Source organism: Helicoverpa zea, chromosome 31 (genome assembly GCF_022581195.2).
Source record: "Helicoverpa zea isolate HzStark_Cry1AcR chromosome 31, ilHelZeax1.1, whole genome shotgun sequence".
NCBI classification, from domain to species: domain Eukaryota; kingdom Metazoa; phylum Arthropoda; class Insecta; order Lepidoptera; family Noctuidae; genus Helicoverpa; species Helicoverpa zea.
The window spans coordinates 16,257,301-16,276,075 of record NC_061482.1 but is presented as its reverse complement, the minus strand read 5'-3'; the positions used below and the strand labels follow the sequence as shown (position 1 = coordinate 16,276,075).

The 18,775-nt window shown below is 42.1% G+C and overlaps 1 protein-coding gene across 2 annotated transcripts in view; it reads right to left on the bottom strand.

Annotated features, from left to right (window-relative positions):
- LOC124645310 (biogenesis of lysosome-related organelles complex 1 subunit 2) overlaps positions 1-17,604 on the bottom strand; it is a 30,585-nt gene extending 12,981 nt beyond the window's left edge. Inside the window, exons 1-5 of one of the 2 annotated variants that reach the window (XM_047185110.1) lie at positions 16,825-17,604; positions 16,649-16,745; positions 2,473-2,609; positions 459-589; positions 132-243 (exon numbers count right to left, since the gene is read on the bottom strand). In XM_047185110.1, the coding sequence (XP_047041066.1) occupies positions 132-243; positions 459-589; positions 2,473-2,609; positions 16,649-16,668 (400 nt within the window). In that variant the 5' untranslated portion in view covers positions 16,669-16,745; positions 16,825-17,604. Of the gene's footprint in view, positions 1-131; positions 244-458; positions 590-2,472; positions 2,610-16,648 lie in introns of both variants that reach the window. The other variant, XM_047185109.1, reaches the window with a different exon arrangement.
- Between the last annotated feature and the right edge of the window lie 1,171 nt (positions 17,605-18,775).

The following is an 18,775-nucleotide window of genomic DNA, read 5'->3' as shown; positions in this document are numbered from 1 at the left end:
TAGTCCTTAATAAGCTGGGAAGTCAATATACATTTGAGGATATACATCTCAACTACTAGAAGTTTTAAAGTACCTACTTTTTTTCTGTATATGCCGCGAATGTATACTGATGCTTAAGTACTATTACTTACATAGGTCATTATATTCGGTGAGGGTCCGGTTCAGATTCACAGCTAGATTGCGCAGGTCAGTGTACTTGGTGATCGCCAAACGGTTGATTTCTTCCAACAATATGTAGTGATCCTGTGGACAAAGAAGTAAGGTTTAAAATTCTACAGCTTCTTAAGATTTAAATGTCACTGCTGTAAAGCTTTAACAGAAAATAATTTGAAATTCGCTGAACATGACTAGATTTTGAAAATTGCAAAGCACAGCCTTATCTGCTAACAAGATTAAAAGTTAGGTAATTCAAGTTAAATGTAGATACAAAAATTAAGAATAAATTCATAGATACTTACACCACCACATGCGATTTCGCCTTGCAAGTAGTCATTAGTGCGCCTGAAGAGTAGAGTAGCCAAACGACTCAGCGTCGGGTCATGGGGGTCCAAGACTTCGAAGCTGGAGTGGGATGGCGAAGCATAAAGATCTGGTAAATCACATACAAGCATGATTATCTTATACAAGTTCAATTTTCGAAGACCTGTTTGAGGAATCCGTATTTGTCGTAATATCTCATGGTCACGGCTTTTTCCAAGAAGCCGAGGTTTTAACTTTCATAGTTTGCGAGGTGATCTAAACAAATAGAGTCCCTACGATCTAAGCTCAGTCATCATTATTTCGCATCCACACGTTTTTGATTGCACCCATGAAGTATACCTAAGCTTGCATCCAAAAATTTCGATATTGAAAAGCACAAACAATATTGTCTATACAGCATGTTTTTTCTTAATCTTAAAATAACTAGTTAATTTAAAACATATTGTAGCTAAGTCCCTTTGTATCATCGTAAAAAAGTGGTGATGTATGAGGAGTGTTAACGTCCCTATAATGTAGTGTACATACATATAAACTAAGTAGGTATTAAAATATATCACCGAATTTTTAAAATACGATATCAGAATCGTCTCCGGCGATGCGATGTTTTTAACTGAAACTGGTCAAATTGTCACAAGTTCACAATTAAGAAAGTCATACAATATTTGAATTTGGAATAATTAAATAAAGTGAAGTTAACAAGTATAAAGCAGCAATTTAAAATCAAGCTGATCTAATTGAAAAAAATTGAAAGATGTAACATTTTCAAAAACTTGATGTCCAGAGAGCATATCTACAGGTAATTTAATTTGTATAACACAGAAAGCGAAGGTAAATAAAGTAGAATTTGGAATTTGAAATTCATCAAAGATCATGATGTCAAAAATTTAGAAACGCCAATCGTTTTCGAATAACCAGCAAAAAAACTCAAGAAACATTGAAGTTATGTCATCATTCTTCTGTAATGCCAATTAGATCCCTTGTTGAGGATTCGAAGATAATTTTGAATCGTTTGACGAACAACACAGAAACAACAGTTCATGCATTCGAATTTTGGTGGATGTTTTCTTCTGAGTGCTTAGTGCGAGTTTTCGTGAATTTTTTTACGGACTCACGTGAGAGCGCGTATACTAAGATTTGTATGCAGTGTTGCCAACTTAGTGGATTTTCCACTAATACTGGTGGTTTAAGTCCCCTATTTAGTGGCGAAATGTTGAAAGTACTGCGGGTCAAGTAGCGAAATGTAAGTTTTGTGGTACAACTTTAAGGAGTTACTATGGAGATTTGAAGTCTCACGGAATGTCAAAAAAGCATCTACAAAACAAAAAGGTGAACGACTACTATATAATTATATTAAGTACTCATTCATTGGTCAAATGCGTAACTAAACAATTTGTGAAACTACTACGCCGATTATAATTTGTGAAGGATTCGGATCGGGTCGGATGAATTGCTAAACAGATGTAATGCTTTGTCTGTTTTAATTTTCTATCGTTGCCGAGTTACATCTTTGGATGATTAAATTGTTTTAGGTTACAATAAAATATAAACAATATTTTTTTAGTGGTGAATTTGGTGATTTTAAGTGTGGGATAAATTTTTGTTAGTGGTTTTCTGGTGGTTTTAAAAGTTGACTCTGGTGGTAAGCTTCTACAACTGTTGGCAACACTGTTTGTATGGAACAAAAACAGGTTCCAATTTTTGACACTAGGTGGAGCTGTTTTTGTTCCATACAAATCTTAGTATACGCGCTCTCATGTGAGTCCGTAAAAAAATTCACGAAAACTCGCACTAAGCACTCTGAAAAACGAATGGAGCTTTCATACGCGGTCCTAATCGCGCGGTAATCAGTTGCACTCATTTAGGCTGGAAGCCGACCCCAACATAATTGGGGGAGTGCTAGGCGGAACGATGGACTAATGAATGAACTATTATATACAGATCCGACCAAAAATCGAAAAAAATGGAGAATAGAAAATTTTTGATTTTTCCCACCAAGTTTTCCATGTAATCTCACAAGCAGGGCGAGAAGGAGGTAAGCCCTCGTACCAAAATCTTCATCGTTACATTGGCGTTTGATGGGGTCTTGCCCGCATGGCATGGTGCGGTCGCCCTGTTCTGCTTGCGAGGTCCTAGTACAAAAGGCATATGGCCACAATTTAGAAACTGAATTGCCTTTTGTTAAGTCCCTACTTACATAATTCAAAAAAAAATACAAACATAGATTAGAGTTTTAAACTTGAACAATGTCAATTAAAAGTTACAATGAGTCGCTCTCTCTCTCTGATCCAAAAGCAACGGCAGCCATATTGAAACATCCCTTTATAAATTACCCTACATATTTTAAAAAGAAATACTCACAAGTCGACTTGAATGTTGGTTTGAAGTCATTGAAGCATGGGCCATGGAAGATTAACACACGCGATAAAATCACTCTTTCACCATAAAGGTCCAGTCACCATAAATAATTCACAAGTTCTACTGAAACACATTAAAACAAAAACAAGAACTAAGTTCCAGTATATACTTCCTAGTTCAAGTAATCTAGCATCCATATCTGAATCTTATTTCAGGGCGGAGTCGATTGCAAATGGCTGCTGGTATATATTCACGGATTCAATATCGCGCATGCGTGATGCAGACTGCGTCACTACCGCAATATCTGCAGCCGCCATCTTGTCCACAGTAAACGGGAGGCTGCGGGCTCATTTTCAAGGATCGGTACAACGCATGCGCGCTGCAACTGCGTCACCCGGATATTGATTGCTCGCAGCCTTGTGGACCAATATATGGCGACTGAACAAAGAGAATTTGTTGCTTGTCGCAAGTATATAAATTCAAATTTAAGAAGCCTGATCGGAGGTCCAAATCAAACAAAAAACCTTATATTCTAACATCACTGCACCGAAAATAGACGAAACGAAGGACCAAATGGCGGATATTTTTAAGGCGGAAGATTCAGATCGGTATGTATGGAAAACTAGCTCACCGTTTAAAAGGGAAAAAGCAACGACATTTCACAAAGCAAACTAGGATTGAACAATGAACACAATAAAAATAAGTTTGCCTGAATATCACTGAACCACAAACCAGTATAAGAGCGAACGTCCTATCGCTTTCCCGAACCGACGATGACTGGGCGAGGCTACTTGCAAATGGCCGCTGAAAGTTTTCACGGGATCGATATAACGCAGGCGCGTTGCAACTGCACCCTTCTCCCCCCCCCCCCCATATTAGCCCCCGGGAATCTGGAACCATCGAGCTCAACCCTTTGTTCGGAAACAAAGGAAACGACGACCTTTTCATAATATGATGCTACATAATCGAGCCTGACTTTTTAATAACTAAAATGGGTTTGAACAGTCTATTCCGGCAAAATGATAAAGATGTCAAGCCAACTCACCTTTTAAAACAGGAGAAGAAGTGGCATTGGAACTGCGCACATTAAACTAAGGTTGAACACAGAAAACAAATTCCACAGAGTCCATTTAAACTTTAAGGAAACTATTCCCAAATGACACTGCATCACAAACAGACAAAAGTTTCGGACCGAACGTCCTATCGCTTTCCCGAACCGACGATGACTGGGCGAGGCTACTTGCAAATGGCCGTTGAAAATGTTCACGGGATCGATATAACGCCTGCGCGATGCAACTGCACCCCCTCCCACCCCCGCCCTCATGCCGCCATTTTGGCCCCCGGGAATCTGGAACCTTCGAGCTCAAACCTATGTGCGGAAACAAAGGAAACGAATGACGATCTTTTCATACTACGATGCTAAATAAAAGAGTCCACTTTCAAACCCTAGCAGAATGATGTGGAGTAAACCAGCTCACCTTTTAAGACAGCAACAGAAGAGGCAATAGAACTGCACACACTAAGCTAAGGTTGAACACAGAAAACAAAATTCACTGAAGTCCGTTTGAAACTTTAAGGAAACCATTTTCAAATGAATCCAAATCTCAAAAAGATGTTAGTATCAAAGAACACAAAAAAATTATGACCAAGCGACTTATCACTTGCCGGAACCGAAAACGACTGGACGAGGCTACTTGCACATGGCCGCTGAAAATGTTCACGGGATCGATATAACGCCTGCGCGATGCAACTGCACCCCCTTCCTCTCCCTCCCGACACAGCTATGATGGCCCCCGGGAATCCGGAACCATCGAGCTCCACCCTTTGATGGAAACAAAGGAAACGAATTGACGACCTATGATGCTGGTACACAAACGTATTTTTTTAACCCTGGCGGAATGATAAAGATGTCTCCAAAACAGCTCACCTTTTAAAGCAGGAAAAGAAGTAGCTTCAGAACTGCACACTTTAAGCTAAGGTTGAACACAGAACACCGTAAGTTCCACTAAGTAATATAAAATCGAATGACCTATCGCTTGCAAGAACCGAAAACGACTGGGCGAGGCTAGAGGACGCTGAAAATATTCATGTTCGGATCAATATTACGCCTGCGCGTTGCAACTGCACCCCTCCCCTTCCAAACCGCCATCTTGGCCCCCGGGAATCCGGAACCATCGAGCTCTACCCTTTGTTCGGAAACAAAGCGAATGACAAACTTTTCATCCAATGATGCAATATAACGAGCATGATAATTTCAAACCAAATGGCTTTGAACTAACTATTACGCCACAATAAAAAGATGTCCAGATGTTGCTAAAGATGTCAGCTCACCTTTTAAAACAGGAACAGAAGCGGTATCAGAACTACACACATTAAAGTAGGGTTAACACAGGAAACAAGTTTCACTAGAGTCCCTGGCTTTAAGAAAACCATTCTCAAATGACACCAAATCACAAAACTATCAAAATTTAGAACCAAACGACCTATCACTTGCCCGAAACGAACACGACTGGGCGAGGCCCAGGGGCGCTGAAAATGTTCATGGACGGATCAATGTAACGCCTGCGCGTTGCAACTGCACCCCCCCTCTTCTTCCCCTCCTCTTCCAACCCCGCCCTCATACCGCCATTTTGGCCCTCGGAAATCTGGAACCTTCGAGCTCGAAAACCATTGTCTAAAAATATAATATTATTGATTCAATGATACTACGTGAGCAAGTGTTTTATCAAAGACAAATCATAACTACAGAAAATCAATTTATCGACAACTAATTATGATCGTTAAAACAGAAGTAGAAGACAATTGGCCCGATTTAATGGGGACTGTTTAAAAAGGTTGCTTTTTGGAAAGCAGCCTTAGAACCATCGATATCAGACATGCGCGATGCAACTGTGTCCCCCACGCGTTTTCTACCAGCTGCCATCTTGGTCTCGGGAATCTAGAACTTTGTTCGGAAACAAAGAAAACGAATTGACAATCTTTTCATACAATGATGCTTCATAAACGAGTCTTTTTAAATCCTGTCGGGAAGATAAAGATGTCGAGTAAAGCAGCTCACCTTTTAAGACAACAACAGAAGCGGCATCAAGACTGCACACACTAAAATAAAGTTGAACACAGAAAACAAGATTCACTAAAGTCCGATTGAAGCTTTAAGGAGACCATTCTCAAGTAACACCAAATCACAAAATGATCAAAAATTTTAACCGAACGGCCTATCACTTGCCCGAACCGAAAACGACTGGGCGAGGCTACTTGCAAATGGCCGCTGAAACTTTTCACGTGATCGATATAACACCTGCGCGTTGCAACTGCACCCCCCCCCGGCCTCTCTCCTCTCCCCTCCCCTCATACCGCCATTTTGACCCCCGGAAATCTGGAACCTTCGAGCTCGAAAACCATTGTCTAAAAATATTTTTGATTCAATGATACTGGATAAATAAGTGTTTTATCAAAGACAGATCGGAGCTAGGATATCAGAGCTCTAACTCAATTTACCGACAACTAATTATGATCGTTACGAAGAAGACAAATAACGAAGTCAGCTGAAAAGCTTCCTTAGAACAATAGATATCAGACATGCGTGATGCAACTGCGTCCCCCATGCGTTTTCCACCAGCTGCCAGCTTGGCCCCCCAGAATCTGGAACCATCGAGCTCCACTTACGTTCGGAAACGAAGAAAACGAATTGACAACCTTTTCATACAATGATGCTACATAAACGAGCCTTTTTATATCCTGTCGGGAAGATAAAGATGTCGATTAAAGCAGCTCACCTTTTAAGACAACAACACAAGCGGCATCAGAACTACAAACACTAAAATAAGATTGAACACAGAAAACAAGATTCACTAAAGTCCGATTGAAGCTTTAAGGAAACCATTCTCAAGTAACATAAAATCACAAAATGATAAAAAAATTTAACCGACCGTCCTATCGCTTGCCCGAACCGAAAACGACTGGGGGAGGCTACTTGCAAATGGCCGCTGAAAGTTTTCACAGGATCGATATAACACCTGCGCGATGCAACTGCACCCCCCCCCCCCCGGCTCACCCCTCTCCCCACTCCTCATACCGCCATTTTGGCCCCCGGAAATCTGGAACCTTCGAGCTCGAAAACCATTGTCTAAAAATATTTTTGATTCAATGATACTGGATAAATAAGTGTATTATCAAAGACCGATCGGAGCTATATCAGAGCTTTAGTATTTCAATTTACCGACAACTAATTATGATCGCTAAGAAGAAGACAATATCGAAATCTGCTGAAAAGCTTCCTTAGAAAAAACGACATCAGACATGCGCGATGCAACTGCGTCCCCCGCGCGTTTTCCACCAGCATCTTGGACTCCGGAAAATTGGAACCATCGAGCTCCACCCTTTGTTCGGAAACCGAGGAAACGAAATGACAACCTCATACAATGATGCTACATAAACGAGTATGAAAACTAACAAACTATTCCGCCAGAATGATAAAACCGCCTCACCTTTTAAAACAGGAACAGAAACGGCATCAGAACTACACACATTAAAGTAACGTCAACACTAAAAACAAGTTTCACTAGAGTCTTCTATTCACTTTAAGGAAACCATTCTCAAATGACACCAAATCACAAAATTATCAGAATATTGAACCAAACGACCTATCACTTGCCCGAACCGAACAGGACTGGGCGAGGCCAAGGGGCGCTGAAAATTTCCATGGACGGATCAATGTAACGCCTGCGGGTTGCAACTGCACCCCCCCCCTCCACCCCTCCATCTTGGCCCCTGGAAATCTGGAACCTTCGAGCTCGAAAACCATTGTCTAAAAATATAATATTATTGATTGAATGATACTACGTAAGCAAGTGTTTTGTCAAAGACAGATCAGAGATCTAGAAGAAGTAGAAGCCAATCGGCCCAATTTAATAGGGCCTAGGTGGTTTCAATAGTGAAGTCTGCTGAAAAGCTTCCTTAGAACAATAGATATCAGACATGCGCGATGCAATTGCGTCCCCCACGCGTCTTCCTCTAGCTGCCATCTTGGCCCCCGGGTATCTAGAACCATCGAGCTCCACCTTATGTTCGGAAACAAAGGAAACAATTGAATGACCTTTTCATACAATGATGCTACATAAACGAGTATGTTATATTTTTTCAAATCCTGAGATATGATTAAGATGTCAAGAAATCCAGCTCACCTTTAAAAACAGTAACAGAAGAGGCATCAGCATAGCACACACTAAACTAAAATTGAAAACAGGAAACAAGTTTCACTAAAATCCGTATGAAGCGTTAAGGTAACTATTCCCAAATAACAAAAAAAAATCGAAAACAAACCAAAGTCTAAGACCGAACGTCCTATTGCTATTCCGGACCGACGAGGACTGGGCGAGGCTATTTGCAAATGGCCGCTGGAAATTTTCACGGAAGGATCAATATAACGCCTGCGCGTTGCAACTGCACCCCCTTGTTCCCCCCTCCGCACCGCCATGTTGGGCCCCGGGAATCTGGAACCTACGAGCTCCACCCTTTGTTCAGGAACAAAGGAAATAAATTGACAACCTTTTCATACAATGATGCTTCAAAAACGGGTCTGATGATTGTCTGAAAGAGGACTTGAATCAGAAGGAAGTGGATGTTAGTACGACCTCTGACAGATAGGAATGGAAGAAAAATACATACTGCGCCGACCCCAAATCACGTGGCAACACGTCAGGAAGAAGAAAACTGGCGGAATGATCAAGATATCGAATAATCCAGCTCACCTTTTAAAACAGTAGAAGAAGCGGCATCAGCATTGCACACACTAAACTAGAGTAGAACACAAATAACTAGTTTCAAAAAACTTATTTGAAGCTTTAAGGAAACCAATCCCTGATGACACTAAATTACAAAAGAGATCAAAATTACAAACTGAACGACTTTTCGCTTACGCGAACCAAAAACGACTGGGCGTGGCTAGTTTTCAAAGAGGGCGGGGGTCCATGACACGCATGCGCGATGCAACTGCGTCACGGGAGCGTCGACAGCCGCCATGTTGGCCCCCGCGAGCTGGAAACTTCGAACTCAAAAATCATTGTTCGAGAACTTTCTTATCCAATCAAACTACAAGTTTTCTATCATAGACAAAGCAGACCTCTCGAAACTCAATTTACCGACAACTAATTATGATCGTTACATTAAAAACGACAGGTCTTATATGAGGACTCGGTGATCCCGACAACAAAGGCTGCTGAATAACACTCCACTCCAAAGATGGATATCAGACATGCGCGATGCGACTGCGTCCCCCGCACCTCCATCACCCGCCGCGTTGGCCCCCGGAAATCTGTAATCTACGAGCTACAAATCCTTTGTTCGAGATATTTCTTATTCAAGATAGGTACCTACTACACAAGAAAGTATGTTATCCTGTCAGACATGTGACATGAGCGCTGCAACTGTGTCCCCGGGAATCTGGAATCTTCTAGCTCGAAAATCATTGTTCGAAAACCACAAGCTAGCTAAAGTATTACCAGTAGAAGGTCTCTACCCAAAAATGAAGGCCAACTCACCTTTTAAAATAGGAACAGCAGCGGCCACATAAGTCCACACAATAAACTAGGATTGAACACTGAACACATAAAACATAAGTTTGCCAATAAGGGTCAATTCCCACTGAAAGAGCAGTGGCCGGCAGCGGCCGTAAGAACACGGACAATGTAACAGCGCGGAGCCCCCTCCCACACAGCTATGTTGGCCCCCGGGAATCTGGAACCATCGAGCTCCACCCTTTCTTCGAAAACAAAGGAAACGAATTGACGACCTTTTCATACAATGATGCTACATTGGGATAAGGAGTAAGATGATGATGCTACATAAACGAGTCTGTTTAGAGGAGTGAGGTGCTTCCTCATACCGCCATTTTGGACCCCGGAAATCTAGAACCTTCGAGTTCGAAAACTGTTGTCAGATTTTTTTATTCAGACGCAATAAGTATGACCACTCAACGTACCGACAACTAATTCTGATCGTCAAATATTACGACTGGCCCTATCTGATGAGGAACAAAGGATGCTGTATAAGACCCCAAAAATCGACATCAGACCTGCGCGATGCAACTGCGTCCTCCGCCCCTCCACCAGCCGCCATGTTGGCTCCCAGGAATCTGGAATCCTCGAGCTTGAAATCCTTTGAACCAGCAAGTTCTGCACCGGCGACAAATTACATTTTTTTTTACCACGAACTTGATTGTAAAGAAAAAAGCCGCGTTGGTACTCCCACCAACGCGGCAAAGACCCGATCGCCTATTCGAACTGAAGACGACAGAGTGAAAATAATATCAAAGCTTATAAAAAAAGACTGAAGATCTATTTCAGACATGCGCGATTCAAATTCTTCCCCTGCGAATCTTCCAGCAGCTGGCATTTTGACCCCCGGGAATCTAGCCAAACTAGCTAAGGTAAAAAATGAAAGACCAACTCACCTCTTAAAATAAGAACAGCAAAGGCCACATAAGTCCACACAATACACTAGGATTGAACACTGAACACAGAAAACAAAAGTTTGCTAATAAAGCACTGAACCCGATTTGCAGAGCCAGGGAAATCATTTCTAAATGCCATTAAGTAACAAAGAAATAAAAAATTGAGACCAAGCGACCTATCCCGTGCCCGACTCGAACGCGACTGGGCGTGACTAACGGGCGCTGAAAACTTTCATGGACGGGTCAATATAACGCCTGCGCGTTGCAACTGCACCCCCCCCCCCTTCTCCACTCCGGGGAATCTGGGAGGATCGAGCTCCACCCTTTATCCGAAAACAAAGCAAAAGGCACCCCCTCCCCCTTCCTCATACCGCCATTTTGGACCCCTGAAATCTAGAACCTTCGAGTCCGAAAACCAAGTCAGATTTTATTATTCAAAGACTCAACAAGCAAGAGTTCTACTTAAGGAAAATGAGAACAACTACTTCTATTCGTCAAATATTACGATACGCCCTATCTGATGACGATTGGGTGATCCCGATAACAAAGATGCTGTATAAGACACCAAGGTCGATATCAGACCTGCGCGATGCAACTGCGTCCCCCGCGCCTCCTCCATCCATCACGTATTGACCCCCGGAAAGCTAGAAAGCCTTTGTTCGAAGACTATGAGATGATACAAGAATTTATGCAATATAAATACTTTGCCACACCAACTTGCTGCATCTATGACGAATTATATACTCATTTTATTTACCACGAGCTTGGTGGTAAAATAAAATGGTGTACCAACGGTCCGATCGCCTATCCGAACTGAAGATGACAGAGTGATCCTGATATAGTAGGCCACTAAAAAACATGCGCGCTGCAACTTCTTCCCCTATGAATCTTCCACCTGCTGGGATGTTGACCCCCGGGAATCTAGCCAAACTAGCTAAAGTTCAAAAATGAAAGGAAAACTCACCTGTTAAAATATGAACAGCAGAGGCCACCAAAGTCCACACAATACACTAGGATTGAACACTGTATAGAAAAAACCTAAGTTTACCGATAAATCACTGAACCCTATCTGCAGAACCACAGAAATCATTTCTAAATGCCATTAAGTAAGAAAGAAATAAAAATTTGAGACCAAGCGACTGAAGCGACCTATCACGTGCCCGACTCGAAGATGACTGGGCGTGTCTAATAAACGCAAAAAATGTTCATGGATGGATCAAAGTAACGCCTGCGCGTTGCAACTGCACCCTCCCCCCTCCTCCCTACACCGTCATGTTGACCCCCGGGATTTTGGAAGCATCGAGCTCCACCCTTTTTCCGGAATCAAAGCAAAGGGACCCCCCCCCCCTTAGTATCGCCATTTTGGTCCTCGGAAATCTGGAACCTTCCAGCTCGAAAACCATTGTAATTTTTTTTCAAGACAAATCGACGTACCGACTACTAATTCTAATCGACATACATTACGACTGGCCCTATCTGACGAGGACTGGAAGATCCCGCTAACAAAGCATGCTGTATAAAACTCCAAAAATCGATATCAGACCTGTGCGATGCAACTGTGTCCTCCGCCCCTCCACCAGAAAGCCCGGAAAGCGGGAACCCTCGAGCTAGAAATTCTTTGTTCGAGAAATTTCGTATTCAATGATAATACACAAGAAATTATGCTATGTCAATACTTTCGTGCAACACCAATTGAAACACTGACAGACCGACTACCTATCTGAATTGAAGAAGACGGAATTATCCTTACATCAAAGACTGCTAAAAAGTTACTGCATAATACTGGAGATCGCTATCAGACATGTGTTACCTCCATCTCCTGCGAATAATACACAAGCATGCATCTTGGACAAGGACATCAGGAACCTACGGAACCTCAAGAGCTAAACCAGCTAAGGTACAAAAAGCAAGGCCAACTCACCTTTCAAAATGTGGTCAGCAGAGGCCGCCAAAGTGCACACGAAAAAAATATTTATAATTAGCAAGTACATACATATTTATACATATGCCCCACTAAACCGAATGTGGAATATAATAATGTTCAAAAGTGTTAAATTAACAAAGAAGACAAAGGATATGACCGAGCGATCTATCTGTTACCGGAATCGAGAACGACTGGGCGAGGCTAGTTTTCAAAGAGGGTGGAGTCTCCATGACACGCATGCGCGATGCAACTGCGTCACGGGAGCGTCGACCACCAGCCGCCATGTTGGCCCCCGGGAAGCTGGAAACTTCGAGCTCGAAAACAAAAGATCAATATCAGATATGCGCGAGGCAACTGCGTCCTTGCGGATCATCAATCAGCCATCTTGACCCAGTATCTAAAAGACAAGCAGATGTGAATATGCTGCAGTCTTTAATGTGAAGTCATCAAGCGTCCGTCTTAACAAAGTTAAAGGACTGGATGAATGCCCCCAAAGATTAAGAACTTTCTAAAGATTGATAGCAGACATGCGCGATGCAACCCCCACTTCACCCAGTAGCTGCCATGTTGGCCCCCGGGAATCTGGATCGTTCGAGCTACAACAAAAGGATTTTTTCCTGGCCTACTCATACAATAAACAGAAACAAAAAGGTCTTAAGGTAAACTCACCTTTTAGAACAGGAACAGCAGTGGCCACAATAGTCCACACAGTAAACTAGGATTGAGCACTGAACACATAAGGCATAAATGTGCTAACAAATCACTGAAACCTATACGCGGTCTCGATGGAAACATTTTAAAGTGTAATTAAATGACAAAGAAAATTAACGAACGACTTATCACTTGTCCTATCTGAAAACGACTGGGAGAAATCTATGGCTAATGGCCGCTGAATTTATTGTTGACGCATGCGCGATGCAACTGCGTGACCCACGCATCGGACGCCATTTTGGCCCCCGGGAATTTGGTACCTCCCATCTAGAAAAGCTACACAAGCCATGCAACGATCAAAGAAAATATTAGATTAAGGAAGTTAAGGCATTTTAACATCTTAGGGCAGAATTCCTCGTTGCTGAGGAATTGTTCAAAAGAGTTATCATGACCCTATAACATAAAAGACACCAGAAAGAACAATGGTCTACTTTAGTCGTTCCTAAATTCACAATAAAAAAACTAAGATTGAACAATCAACACAAAGGAACAAAATAGACATTAAATCTCAACCATTAACAGCGTCACGAAAAGCATTTTTAAATAACTATTAGATCAATAGATATTAGATCAATATATTAGATCAAACGCAACACAAAGAAGACGAAAATTGAGACCTATTGCAAATGGCCGCTGAAACCCATCCCAACCCACCCCCTGACTGCCTCATTTTCCCTGCCCAAGATATCACATCTTCGAGCTCTTCGGACGTCAAAAATCAGACATATTTATTTGTGAAACATAGATACAGTGATTGGTCATGGCGAGAGTGCGCAAATGAAAACATACAAATATTATGAACTACAATCCATATGATGGCGATATACATATGATGGGGAAGCCTTTGCAGAAGTGGGACAATATAGGCTAGTAATAATAACAATAAAATAACGGCCGGTCAGAGTGGAGTCGCTAGAGTAGGGTTAGCAGCCCGCTCGGAGGGTAGGTGCCTCGTGGTAAGTGGCGAGTGGGCCGGTGATGCTGGACCCACAAGGAGCGCGTGATCTGCGTTTAAAGTCCGCCGAGGTATCCTCACCCTTCAGCCGCTCATGTACCTTTTGCCCCCTTGTTGCGATTTAGTGACTGATTCCCGAGGGCCCAGTGAGTTGGCGAGTCTCCACCTGCCTTTTTTTACGTGTATTTATTACATTGTTATCGGCAGGTGCCATAGTTCCCGTAGTTTCCCCATTCCTAGTCCACTAGCATCCCATCACAATAGCCCAAGTAGTTTTCATCCATAGTTAGCAATAGTTTAGCACAGAACCGGGGATTGTCCTTGGGTACATTTCTATAGTGTATACAATGATAATCGTCGGTTTTGTGTCACCATTTCATTAAAGTTGTCTCAAAAGGGATTCAGCGTGTTGGCTTCGGCCCCACGTTCGCCTCCCAAAAATCCGGGACTCTATAGTCCCGAGGTCTGGAAGAGACATACATTTATAACAATAAAATAAAATACAATCCATCTGCTTCGTCTTTTCCCAATGTTGGGGTCGGCCTCCAGTCTATCCGGATGCGGCTGAATACCAGTGTTTTATAAGGAACGACTGCCTATCTGACCTCCCCAACCCAGTTACACGGTCAGTACAAAACCCCTAGAAAGACGGGTTTTCAGATTTACTGGCTTCTGACTACCGACGACTGCCTAAGATGATTAAATGACAGGTCAAATACGAAGCGACTAAGCTTACCTCAGAGAAATCTCCGGATCACCTTCATCAATGTTTGGCACATATAATACGGATTTAACAATGTTCCTACAAAATAAAAGTCTGATAAACTAGTGAACAACAACTCTAACGTCGCATAAATCATTTTTAAACAATTTACACAAATCCTAAAAATTGGTCCACGATTTAATGAGTCGATAATAATAAATCGCTAACGACTTATCGCTTGCCCGAACCGAAAATGACAGAACTGTTACACACCTACCTACCCACTGCAAAACGTCGCAGGATCGATAAACGCAGGATATTAAATATGTGGGTACAAAGTACCCGTAAGTTCACGAATTTTCATAATACGCAAAACTATCACAAAAATACCTATTTGCACCCCCCAATTGTGAAGTGATACTAACATAGCATTAAGTTTCTATATACTAACAATACCTATGGGCCAGTGTAGCCTGAAAATAAAGGTGTTCTGGTTTTTTTTTTTTTAATAATTTAAACCAATAATGCATACTGACGAAATCAATTGCAAATGGCCGCTGAAGTGTTCACTGTACCAATAGCGCACACTCGTTTATTAAGACTTTAGAATACACAAAGGACTTGTGAACACTACCCTTCGAACGAAATAATACCTAAACACATACTAATGACAAAAAACTACAAAACTATCACGTTCAAATAAAAATAAAAAAATTGAGCACCGAAAGGCTGTCATTTTGGACGAACTGAAGGCTGCTCGATTCCTATGAAAACCTACTATGAAGCGTTCGAAGCGTTAGACATTCACGCATACGATCTCCGTTAGCCATTTTGTTCTGCTCAAATGTGGTGCGCCGTTTTGTTTCTTGGTAAGGACATATAAAATATTTCTGCATAAGGATTTGACTTGTTTCTAACAAAGATGAACCACATCATAAGCCAAACTAAACTATATAGCATACTCTAAGTATGAAGACTCCAGAAGAAGCAAGATCGATAGCCTATGCGAAGCCACGAGGACAGGGCGTTTCCCAAATTGCAAATGGCCGCTGAAGTGTTGATGAAGCTATCGATTTTGGGCATGCGCAATGCACTGCGTGACTCACGCATTGTCCTCAACGCAGCCATTTTGTTGTTCTGTAACGCCATCTTATATTCTCGGTGATGACTACATTCGGATACTTGGATTAGTAGATTTTTTAGACACGCCTATTCCTATGTTAAAGTATTACCAAACAAAACGCCAACTATAGAAAACTCTGAAAAGAAAATTACACAACAGCAAAATTGGTGGAAACTGCTAAAATTGGGCACCATTTTTAACCACATTCTAAAGTCAAAAAGTTGGTAAATGCATACATCTCTTTCATTTCATCCATACTACGGACACCCTGTTTATCATCCAATTCTCAATAACTTCTGAGCAACAACAATTACCGTCGAACTACACAGTGCTCATAAGGTTATTTTAAAATAGTTTCATCAGATCAAATAATATCTTCTAATAGCTGTTTGGGGAAATTGCAAATGGCTGCCGGCTTAAGTGGTAGTTTACAACGCCTAAACCTTATTATCAAGAAACATCTTAGGTTACATACAGATAGTCGCATTGTCACATTTTATCACAACTTACAGGAACGCAACGATGATTATCAGCAGCGCATGAAAGCAGCAGTTGAATGAGCAGGCTCACTGCAAGTCACGGGGAAACTGAAGAATTCGGTTAAGTGCAAAACAACGGAATTCTTCAGTTTCCTAGTCACTTACAGTGCATGGCAGTGTAGGTGAATTTCGTTCCAAAATATATAAACTTATTTTTTTTAGCTGTAAAAACACTCGTGTGTAGGTACCGAAGAGGGCGGTGCCAGATTAGATGATAATCGCCGGTGAAATATTTTTCCGATATCGCATATGCGCGATGCATCAATATCATTCGCGTTATAGCCGCAGGACGCCAATTTTCGTAAGACTCGACAGCTCAGAAGCCCATAAAAATAATCTTCACAAAGTCACCCTACTTATAATAATAATATAACCAATCGTTGACTAGAACAAAGCAAGTGTACGTACCATATTTTCAGAGCGGCCATCTGAGCAATCTCGGGCACCTCATCACGAATATGATAGTTCCGTATATCCGAAATATCCCCAATTCTACATCTACAAACTAAAAGAACAAAGAACTATCTTTAGATGAATGCACCACAGAAATTCACACTAAAACTATTTCACAATAGGTACTGAACCTTATTCAAAAATGAAACTCCGAACAACCACTCAAGTTTGCTTTGGTCTTTGGTCTAGGCGCAGCTTATATAATTTGCAAATGGCCGCTGCAAGGCTTTCATGGGATCGATATCGCGCATGCGTACTGCCACTGCGTCATTTTCGCATCAGCGTCCGTCCGCCATCTTGTTGTGCCGAATCATGACGCCGCCATTTTGTCTTCCGAACTCTGAAGGAGCCATTTTGTTGTCTTTGTTCCGAATAGTTTCAAAATCTCTCAGATCCCAATTTTTCTTCGGTCATAATCCTTTTTACATACACAACATTTATGTTCGCGAAAGATTAAAAATTTTACACTGAACTTTTAAATTCAAAAATCACTACATAACACACAATATATTTCACACTAACACATGGTCACACACACAAAATATTCACACAATACCGAACGACCGATCCATTCAGGTAAGCGATGAGTCCAATTACAAATGATCCCCAAGATGGCTCCGGAATGGTTACTGCGCATCCACGGTGCAAGTGCGCACATCGGCTTTCATATTGCTTTCTGTACCTGGGCGTGGTCCCCGATATGCCTGAATATTCCAGAAATTAATAAGACTTCAGTTTTTTACGTGCTTCTGCTTGAAAATCAGATATGTTGAACCTTTGCGTTTTCTTCGAGGCTTGAGACTCTGAGCCCAGTTTCGGAGCTTGTCCCGGAAGGAGATCCGACAATTTTCCCAAACAGACAAGAATATTTTCTGTAGTCATTGTTCTTCAAAAAATATTTTTTCCTCTCCGTTTTCTTTTCAAGGTTCTCTCAGGAACTCTTTACTCTCACAAGTCCACAACTTAATACATCACGATAAAACCAACTGTTACAGCCTTTTTATCGTCCCACTGCTGGGCACAGGCCTCCTCTCACATGGAGAAGGATTGAGCATTAATCACCACGCTTGCTCAATGCGGGTTGGTGATTACAGACTTTATAGTCCAGGTTTCCTCAAGATGTTTTCCTTCACCTTTATATCAGCCATTGGTGTCTAAGATATACTTAGAAAGTACATACAAACTTAGAAAAGTTGCATTGGTACTTGCCTGACCTGGAATCGAACCCACGCCTTCATACTCGAGAGGTTGGTTCTTTACCCACTAGGCCACCACGACTTCTTTACCCACTAGGCCACCACGACTTCTTTACCCACTAGGCCACCACGACTTTACCCACTAGGCCACCACGACGATAAAACCAACTATCACAAAATAAAAATGCAACACTGCACTCATCACCGTATCACTCAGAATGGCTAAACTAATAAAAGAAAACTCCCTAAACCTAAGCAAGTCAATTGAAACGCAGGAGGCTCAATTGACTAAGTACGGAACAACCGACCACCCGCCCGACCAGGAAAGGACTACCCTTCGGGAACAATCCGAAATGGCTGCTGTAGCGCTAATGAGATCGATACCACGCATGCGTAATGCATGTTTGCAGTCTGCACACGCGCGGCGGCACTGCAGCATCCGCCATCTTGGGTATGCAGTAACAAAGGACGCACCCTCGCATTTCCCCTCCCCGTACCTCACACCCTCGTAAATATTGAGCGGCAAAATGGCGGGGTTGCGGTACCGCGGAAGCTGACCTCGATGCGGGGGGATGAGAACGGGAAGCGGGGATAGTTTCAACCGAAATCAATAAGGCACAGTCATGCGCTTTGCATTCGCTTGAAACGCACATCCGCCATATTGAATAGCAGGGCGTGGCCACTCAGGAACTTTCCAGAAATAATTTTATCACAAGCTGGGCGGTGCCGGCCGGGCGCTGCAAGATTTATTGATCGATACTACATCGGGGCTTAAGCCACGCCCGTATAGCTTAGCAAATGGCCACGCCCGAAATAATGTCATGAAAATTTAATATTAGGTACATTGGCCGCAGAGACGAATTTAAAATTAAAATTACTGTACCTA